The sequence below is a fragment of the Ruditapes philippinarum genome, unplaced genomic scaffold (genome assembly GCF_026571515.1).
Source record: "Ruditapes philippinarum isolate M1 unplaced genomic scaffold, ASM2657151v2 ctg1591_1_1_1_1, whole genome shotgun sequence".
Classification (NCBI taxonomy): Eukaryota; Metazoa; Mollusca; class Bivalvia; order Venerida; family Veneridae; genus Ruditapes; species Ruditapes philippinarum.
The window spans coordinates 41408-52059 of NW_026853943.1; the positions used below are offsets into that span (position 1 = coordinate 41408).

General features: G+C 30.8%; 1 protein-coding gene across 1 annotated transcript in view; it reads right to left on the reverse strand.

Moving 5' to 3' along the window:
• LOC132738461 (uncharacterized) overlaps positions 1-9390 on the reverse strand; it is a 33418-nt gene extending 24028 nt beyond the window's left edge. Inside the window, exons 1-3 of the mRNA XM_060725964.1 lie at positions 8900-9390; positions 1375-1481; positions 353-410 (exon numbers count right to left, since the gene is read on the reverse strand). Coding sequence (XP_060581947.1) covers positions 353-410; positions 1375-1380 — 64 coding nt within the window. The 5' untranslated portion in view covers positions 1381-1481; positions 8900-9390. The remainder of the gene's footprint in view (positions 1-352; positions 411-1374; positions 1482-8899) is intronic.
• Positions 9391-10652: the final 1262 nt, after the last annotated feature.

Here is a 10652-nt window from a genome sequence, read left to right on the forward strand (position 1 = left end):
TTATCACTAAAAATTGCGTCTTCCTGTTAGATGTCTTATTGTTAGCGAAAACTTTAAGCGTGTTCATTTAGTCTGTGAAATGTGCAAAAGATGAAATTTCTAAACAAAAAATTAAGTTTGTTTTTTTCTTAAAGAAAAGTTGTATGTTTCTACAAAACGAACCAGTTACCAAGTATAATGAATATACATCTAGGGGAACAAAATAGGTACAATGAATATATTTCTACCATAAAACAAAGAGCTTCTTATGAAAGGCATGGAATATCTAAAAATTCACGTTCTCAATAATTCATGTTCTTACGCTTTGATATCGTTGATACTTCGATTTATATTTAAGGAAAATAAATATTACCTGTTTTAATGGCAGCAAGTACTGATGGCAAAACTAGTAGTGAGAAGATTACTACATTCTGAAAAGTAAAATACGTGTCCAACGGCTATATGGCTGAATACTTTTCGTTTGTTACATAAATGTTAATAGGTTATTTCAATGAAGTACAATCAGAAGTCAATCTTAATATATTTTAAGTTGATTGTCATACGCCTCTCATGTAACTTTTTGAAAACTGAAAAAAAACTTAAATATTTATCATGAACTGCAAACATAGTCATGAACTGCAAATATGGTCATAAACAAATTAATTGAATATCGAGCCTCTGTAATAAAATATCATATTCTACTGTTAATTCAGTCAATTACAGACTCTTATAGAAAAGTTAAAGAACACGTTGTAATAGCTTGTAATGGAATTGTAATATGGCTGGAATGGCGTTTAATGTTATATCTAATTATATGCCCGATGTGTAATCCCATAAGACAGAAAATACAAAATTCCGAAATAATGGATAATGTGTTATTACAATTTAAGTAAAACCTGACCAGGAGCTAAGGCGTGAACACTATTTAGCTGTATTTATGAACGCACATGTAAGTAAAATTTCAAAGCATTTGTTGTAGATAATGAACTATTAAGTTGTAAGTCGTGATTAATAACCGTTACATGTCCTAAAATTAAAGGGACTCCACTGATGATGAGACTGAAACATTTTTTTTAGATAAATGTACCATTTGATGTAGGTTTAGACCACTAATAGTTTTGCAAAATTTCAGATCATTTGCACACTTCGTTTTTCCAGAATAATTATTCAATTAGTAAAAAAATGATACAAAATGAAAAGTGTTTAAACGCTTTTCACTCAAATCGGGCAAAAAAAAAGCATAAAAATACGATTTTCAATTTATTTAAAAGTATATTTCTTAACTTTCTTTGCATATATTTCTGTTTAAAGTGCCTAAGCTCATTTATGTAAAAATTCAAATGCTATTTTTTAGGCGTTTTAAACCTCAGTGGAGTCCCTTAAAAGCATACTTACATTCATTTTCGGGGCTGGAACAAAATTAAGGCATCTTGACAGACTAGGATAAGTGCCTTTGGATTATGCACGGACTTTGTCCTATAGAATTTAACAAAAGTGATATTCTGAAATATAAAGTTATATAAAGCTACATATATATCGCCGTTATTATGGTGATCGTATTTTCAACGATTATATTTCGGCTATTTTTTAATGATCAATTGTTAAGTAAAAATGTCATGAAATGGTTACAAGCAGAGTATAAACAAAGTGAACGGAGCAAACTCTTTAGTTGTGTTATAATTTCAGCCAGGTATCATTGCTTATTTCTTTTGCGCGGTAGTACATTTGTCTATAGAAATATCTACATAAACAGTATTTATTTAACGGCTATAAACTTTGCAGAAATGTCCTTTATTCGATATTTACCCTATTTAAGCTTTGTGAATTAGTATGTCAACTTACATAACCAATAATTATGCTTAACCCATCACCGTGATTAAGTTTATCAAAATGATTAGAATTTATATGTGATAGTTTTTACCTTACAAGATTAATATGCAGAAATTCCAGTATCGTTTTAAAATGAATATTTCAAAACATTGAAGAATGCAAAAAAAAATATAAATTTTTATTGCCGATTAAAAATGACAAAGATACAAAGATTCAAATTGAAACAAAAATACCACTGTGTATCTGATATTAGATATCTGGTATTCTATTATGGTATGTACCTATCTATCAATGCATAGCATGTATTGTACATTTTTCTCGCTCAATATAAATATTTTTAACCTTTCAAGATGATAGATGATAAAAATTTATAAATACGTTCATTGACAGTTACTAATGTTTATACTTATTTGGACGGTGTTGGTTTGATTTTATGTTTATGTGTTTGACTGTCTACTTTACTGACTATTAAATAAGTCTCAATGTATTACTAAAAGAAGTCCGTCGGAAGGCATAGCAACAGAAAAATACCTACAACATAGAAAAATTAAAAACAATTCACTGAATTGAAAAGAAAATCGTATTTTCTTAGTCCTATTTCATTGGAAAGCGTTGAATAGAAAAGAATTATTATTCTGGAAAAACGGAGCGGGTGAATGAAGTATGAGTTTTGCACACAGGTTCCAGTCCTGTCATGTCAAGGAACTTCAGTGAAAATTTTCACTTTGCCCGTCAGATGCAATCGAAGGGCGAAAGCGTACAGTTCAACTGTAAAAGCAAGCATGAAGAAGAAGAATTTTATTTCAAAATCCACATGTAAACAACAACAGTCTGGTTTAGGCTAATAAGCCCTTGACCTGACACAAAATTAAATTACAACATTCTCAGCAATACAATACATTACACAATACATTACAATACAATAACGGACATTGAATAATAACATTACTCACTTTCAACATATTGTTACATTAAGACTATATGATGTCATTTACATTTTAATTCATATCAATTATAATTTCATACATATTTATCTCTTTGATTATTTGGTTTGTTACCTTGTTCTGTATGTGTTCTTTTTACTAAACATCAATGGTTATAAATGTTTACTTGTTTTATCATAATATGCTCATATATAAATATTTATAATGTTTGGTATTACGAACCTCCTACAAATGTATGTAACATAATGCCTTGTATCGAAAATGAAATTACAAGACCATTATTTTTACTACTAAAACTCTAAAGCATGACATGTTTTTATGGCAGATATGAATATGTCAGATTTAGACACACATACAAATATGCATTTTAGTATTTGACAAATTGCCTTGTATCGAAAACGAAAGTACAAGACGAGTATGACGCATACAAGGGAAATAACCATGTCAATTATAATGTAAACGATAATCAAGATTTGTTTACCTTTAGTTTTTGCTATAATAAAAAGTGTTTAACAAGAGGATAATAAAAAAAAACTATGAAAAGAACAAGAAAAAAAAAAAGAAGAAGAAAAAAAAGAATAACGAACATGATACAACATATCGAACATTTAAAAGGTATCAAATAAAGTTTGAAAATAGGAAAATGTTTTTACATGTAAAGAGGAACATATGAAAGTTCAGAAAGGAACTTTAGAATCATACAGTATATAAATATTTATTACTCTCTAAGATTGCAATGTAGATTCTTTTCTAATCTCGAAAGCTTTATAGACAAACATTGCTAAATTTCTTACAATTTGTACTGAATGAGAGTTAAACAGTTCTGCAGTTTTATACATATTTGGGTTTATTACGTAATATTGATTGATATATCGCTTCCTAATAGAGTTATACAATTTACATTCAAACAATAGGTGAAATTCGTCTTCTAATTTTTGACATGCACTACATAATCTGTCGCTTAAGGAAATGTTACCCCATCTGCCAGTTTCAACACTTAAATGATGAGCTGACAGTCTTAATCTGGTTAAAGCTGTCAAGTATTTACTTATATTAACATTCTTTAGATAAAATTTTGCAAATACTCTATAAAATCTTGCTCTTGATGATAAATTTATACGACTTGTCCATTCTTGAATAAAAACATCTGAAATTCTTTGTTTTAGCTTAGATAAAAACAATGTTTGGTTACCAACACCCTGAGCTAGCCAAACTTCGAAAAATCCTAAATTTCCTAAAACGTCTCTGACTTGAGATGCCCAGTTTATTATCCTGGGTTTTTCTTTATCTAAATCACTTAACATTTGCAAGTAAATCAATTTGATATATTTTCGTTCGATACTACTTGTAACTTTTAACCAATATTTAATTATTCTAAAAATACGCTGTGAATAAAGATCTGTTCTACCAAGTTCACCATAGATAAAATCATTCTGAGTAGAGGTTTTAACATAAAAAATAGATTTACAAAATAGAGTATGAATTCTTTCTATTTGTGGAGCTTTTGTTAAACCACATACCTCCGAACCGTACAAAAGAATCGGTTTAACTAATTTATCAAATAACTCTAAAGCGTGTTCAATTGTAATATTAGTGTATTTGTACAGATACTTTCTTAACCTAAAAATCGCTTTCTGTGCTTGACCGGATAAAGTTTTATGAGTCTCACTAAAAGAACCACCTGTCGTAAAAACAATACCTAGATATGAAAATTTGTTAACTATTTCTAAAGGATATCCATCATAATAAAAGTTAAGATTTTGTGGCAGGCGGCCCCCTTTCCTGAAAACAATTACTTTTGTTTTAGCCTTATTAAGACATAATTTCCAACGATTACAATACTTATGCAAAATATTAAGATTATCCTGTAATTCGTCTTTTGAAGAAGCAAATATTACAATGTTATATACAATTATTACAAATATTAAAATAACCGATGTCTATGCCTTTTGACCCTTTTAAATAAAACTTGTCTTCAAGATCGTTTAGATACATTGAAAATAAAAAAGGGGAAATACTTTCGCCCTGTCGTACTCCTAAATAACTTTCGAATATTTCTCCTACATTATTATTTAATCTTACTCTAGTTGTGACACAGCTGTAGAGACATTTAATAACATTATAAAGCCTACCACGAAGTCCCTATTGATAAAGTTTATACCAAATGTTTTCTCTTACTAGATAGTCGAATGCTTTTGAAAAATCTATGAATGCACAAAACAATTGTTTATTATTATTAATAATATGATTAATCAAACCATGTAAAACAAAAAAATAATCAGTGGTGCCCATTTTGGCTCTAAATCCCGCTTGAGATTATACGTAAACGTAATAATTTTCTGCCCAATGTGTAAAATTCTGGAAACAAAGTGATCCCTCGGAAGCATTAATCACAACAAAATAACATAAGAATTGCAGACTCGGTTTGATTGAGTCTGTACATGAGAGATAATGAATAAGTGCAACATCCCTCACGCCCCCTAGCACCGGCTTGAGCGGTACTCAATTCTCAACACTTTATAGTGTTGGCATCAATGATCCCGAAGGACCAGAAAATATAACAACACTGAAGTGAAGTACGGGGCAACTTTTTACGGCTGCCACACAGCACTTGACACCTGCTGTTGTGAAGTACAAAATTCTGGAAACAAAGTGATCCCTCGGAAGCATTAATCACAACAAAATAACATAAGAATTGCAGACTCGGTTTGATTGAGTCTGTACATGAGAGATAATGAATAAGTGCAACATCCCTCACGCCCCCTAGCACCGGCTTGAGCGGTACTCAATTCTCAACACTTTATAGTGTTGGCATCAATGATCCCGAAGGACCAGAAAATATAACAACACTGAAGTGAAGTACGGGGCAACTTTTTACGGCTGCCACACAGCACTTGACACCTAGTATTAATTAAACGTGTGAATAATTTTCCGATAACGCTTAAAAGTGTTATACCTCTAAAGTTTTCAGCTTCCGACAGACTTCTACTTTTATGTATAGGAACAATGAGACCTTCGCTCCACTTTTTAGGAAAATACCCAAGATATAATAGTTTGTTAAAAAGATTTAAAAAATAGCCAGCTAAAACATTTTTTCCATGAATAAGAAATTCGTTTAATATTCGGTCCGGGCCTCCGCTCTTATTCAAATTCAGATCTGATATGCCCTTCAAAATATCTAAACGAGAAAAGGGTACATCTAACTCAGAAAACATATCATTTAATTCTTGTTTAACTTTCTCATTAAAGTATATAACGTCGTCGTCAGCTTGAAAAAATGAGTCATCAGGATTATTAATTGCTTTGAAATAATTCGTGAAAGTTTCTAAAGATATACCTTTTGGTGCCTTTGGTGCAACTGATTCCTTAAGCATTCGCCAATAAAGTCTAGCATTTTTATATTTGGCATTTAGTAATTTATCAGTGTTTTGTTTGTCTTTTTCATAATTAAAATTCCTAACATTATTCTTATAAATACTTCTTGCTTCTATCATTTCCTTTCTATTTATGTCATTTTTATTGCGCCTATAGTTATTAAGTTTTTGATAAAAATCTTTCCTGCTATTGTCACAGCTATCATTGAATTGTGTTGAATAATTGTTATTTGATTTAATATGAGCATTACATTTAACTGTTTTCTTAAACATTGGTGAACAAACTTGATCAATACAACTAACAAAACATTCAATATTACTGTCAATATCATTACAACATTGAGCATTTTCTACAGATTGGTTTAAGTCATTTATTGCAGAAATCGATATACCTTGAGAAAATTGGGTCATAGCCTTATTTAATCAAACAATTAATAATTTTGGGTATTTTGTGTTTGTTTGTCTGGAGATTGGCAGTCTGTGACTGCCTTTTGTTATGCTAAATAATATTTGTAAAGCTTTGCTATTCTATCGTCACTGTTTGGCCACAAGTAGATCTTAGCATAATACCAAGATCACATCACAACGAACATGACTGCTGCTGCTGCCCCTGTCATCGAAGGCTAAATTCTTAGAAAAAGAAGATGTCGATGACTAAGACTTATTAGCAGTGGATAAATCGGTACAAATCCCATTTGAAATATTGACAACATACGCTTAGAGCCTAATAACCCAGCAGTAGAATTGTATGGTCTCTCTTAAAGGAGTGAAAATTCCACAATAAATTTATAGTAAGAGTCTGTGGAATTCTCATTTTGGTCATCTGGACAGCAAAATAAAAATGGGGATCGACATGAAACCCATTTTATGAACGAAATGACTTATTTTTGTGCGGAAAAGCTGCGTTGTGTTATCGTTAGTTACTCATTCTGTAACTTCACTCTTTGAGTGGAAGCTTATGCCCTTAACACAATTTATACACTTTACATATTAAAGCTGAATGTAAAAGAACTTTTCAAGAATTTGAAATCTAAAATATATTTTTTACTAGGTGAATTACTAATATAAGAATAATCGTACACATCTTAACAGCTTCTTGAAGCGTTAATCTAGATTTGTATCTATCAGTATACATTTTATTTTAAATACCCATTATGCCTCAGAAATGCTAATAATTTTATTTCCTAAGCTTTATTTTTTCGTTATCTTGTTACAATTTAGCCATATTCATGACATATGTTTTGCTACTATTGCTTTGTTAACAACTAGTATAATAAATGTGAATTAGTATTGAGGCATATTGAGCCTTTGAATAACTTTGAATAACTTTAAGTTTTATGCTTACCCAACCGATGAATTGATCTGATTTTAAATCGAGATATTTAATCTTGCTAGGTTCCTTAAGATAAGATCCACAAAGTATAAACAATGGTTAAGATGTATATAGAAAATACCTGTCTATCTGTGCTAGTTACGATATCATTTTTGCCAATGTAGGTATATTTTATGTGATTGACTGTTTTTGAAAAATGAATTTATTATTTACCATCAACTTCAAAAAATTATCGTACATTCTTTTTCAATGTACTTAATACTTTAATATCATTCAATTGTCCATGAAAGGTTTGTAAGCTAGTTAAAGCTTAGTAATACTGCTTGACTTGTTTGTTATTAATCATTTAAAAAATTATCTCAGAACAATCTGGTGTTCAGATATATTTATGTTTTGTTTGATTAATTATATCTGATCTATTTCTAATAAACAGATAAATAAAACTAAATAACTTTAAAGGATAAATATAGAGTGACGCGGTGGCCAGGTCCACTTTTACGGTAACATTGAACAATTTACTAGTCAAGCAAACTAGATATCAAGGAACAGGACGTGAAGTGGTTAGCGAGAAAATTGGTTGCAAACTTGAAAAAATGGTCATCTTGTCATGAATATTTTACAACACATGTAAGTGGGTTTGTATGCTTTTTTGAAATTCTTTAATATACCCATTCTTTAAAACAATCTTAATATAACACGGTTTAAGGTTTCAACTTCCTTTCATCTGATATCGTGAAGTTATTGAAGTTATAAACTGGTCATGTACATATTTTGAGATTTGACAAGTTACAATCCAGAGCGGTTTTAAAGATCATTTATTCACATCTGTAAGTTTTTAAGTTCACCGAACAAGATGAAAAATATATCCATCAATACTGTGTAAATGTTTTAAGTTGCAGGTTCCAAACACAGTTTCAATACACAAACATATCTTGTTCAAGCGCATTTTGGTTGCAGACTTTATTTTAGTCAAATGTAAAACTACCAAAGGATCCAACGATATTGATAAGTATACATATATTTACTTGAAGATTTTATATTGTGTTACTTCATTTGCTTTTTAATATTTTTAATTGCTTTGATATTTTAGGGTTTTCTTTATTTCGTTGTCAATTGTTATAATTTATTGGTACGACCACTCCATTTCCCGACTTTTGTGCCCTCTCCTGTTTTTTGTTCAGTTCCCTTCTGAGTGCCTTTGCGGTAGCCCAGTGTGACTGGATGTTGTTGTGGGCTGCATTCTCTTAATGCAAATTTCCATTGTTAATCTTTGTTCTAATATTATTTTCCTGTCTTACAGCTATCATACACGTACGTATTATTTTCATTTGCACGTTTCTCAGTTTATTAATGAAAATGCATAATGGGATAGAAACATATATCGTACTTTCTGTAATTCTAGCATACGTTGTTTTTATTATTTATCTTAAATGTCTTACCTTTAAAAGTATAGGTTATTGAAGAATTACCATATATCTGCCGTCAATTCGTTTAATCCATCGCGGCCTTCTAGTAATTAATAAGGTGTCAGTGTATTTTGTAATGTTGTAATTTTATCTTTACTTCAATTAATTTCACACTTTTGTAGTAATTCAATCTAAGATTACGTATTATTTAATTCGATTATTATCTCCACTTCCTAATTCTTTTTTTTCTTCTTCTTGTACAATTTTGTTTCCTTTTTGCTGATAGGACATATTAAATCGTTACATTTTTATTACTAAAAATTCCTGTATGATTACTCCATTATCATTTAAACACACACAATGATTCGTAAATTTTCTATATCCAAATCGTTTTACGTCATAGTACGTACTGAAAATAGACATAATATATGCTATTTTATAGCCCATGACAAGGCTAAATTTAACATGAATCGCTTTTCGAATTAATACATTAAGCATGTACGTTAATTCTGATACAACTACGTCTTACAATTTTAACATGTAAACATATAGTACGTAAATGCTGAGGTTTATTAGGTTAGTTCTTTTCATTATAGTGTGTAAAGTTTGGCCTAAATTATGTTAATCCTGAGCTACGCGCGTGGACGGTAACTTGCAATTTCCAGTACCGTCCATGTACATGCTCAATCAAATATGGTAAACAACATCAACAATGAAAGGCGGCGTTCAATGAACGCAACACTCACACGACCTAGCAACAATAACCAGTGGCAAGGAGTCCAGGAGCAGGAGGACCCCCAACAAAAATGGGAGAGGGCGCAATGCAGAGAATGGACAGGCTAATCACTTAAATGATACATAAAAAGAAAAAATAATTACTGATAAGGAAATTAATGTAAATAAGTAATTGAGTGCTTAATAAGCCCACAAAGTAAAGGGGCACATGGGAAAGGGATACGAGATTCATTCGGGGAAGGGAGGGGCAAAGCTACAAAAAGAACAATTTAGGTGCTTAAGGGAAGATACTTACCGTAGACGAAAAAAAACAAGGGACACAAACAAATGTGACACCAAAACAGTATAAAACAACAAAGCGGTTTAAAATTTCCCCATTTTCGTGTTGAAATGCAGAATTCTGCTTAAGTCGGTGCTAGGGGGCGTGGACCCTAACTTGCACTTTCTAGTACCGTCCATGAACAGGCTCAATCAAACAGAGCCTACAACATTTCCAATTTTACCGTGTTGTGCCTTCTTTAGGAATCTGTATTTCTCTATTTTAAGTAAAAGTGCAACATTTATATATTCATCATGTTTTATCAATCCACTGTATATGTTGTTTATAGTTTGGATTTAGTTATTATTCATAATTCTATGTCAATGCTCATTATGTAAACATATTATAAACGGTAATATAGTTGATAATCACCTAACGTTTCAAGGGAAATAGATCAAAATATAAACATATTGATTGTTTGCAATACGGCTTTAAAAGTTACGTCCCTGGACTATCCAATTTCAAACCAATACATGTTGGAGTTGAGTTAATTTAGTTACACATAATAGAAATTTCCGTGAAAGAATATTTATAATTTATTATTTATATTTTTTCTTGGAAGAGGGCTAATTAAACACGGTTTAAATTGGTTGAGCAGATTAGTGGGGATCTGTCCGGCTATCTACAGCCAAAAAGGCAAGACTTATAGTAGTAATCTTTATTTACATCTCATCATTGTACAGACATATACACAATGTTAAAAAGTTACAGCATAAAAGTACAATGCCACTC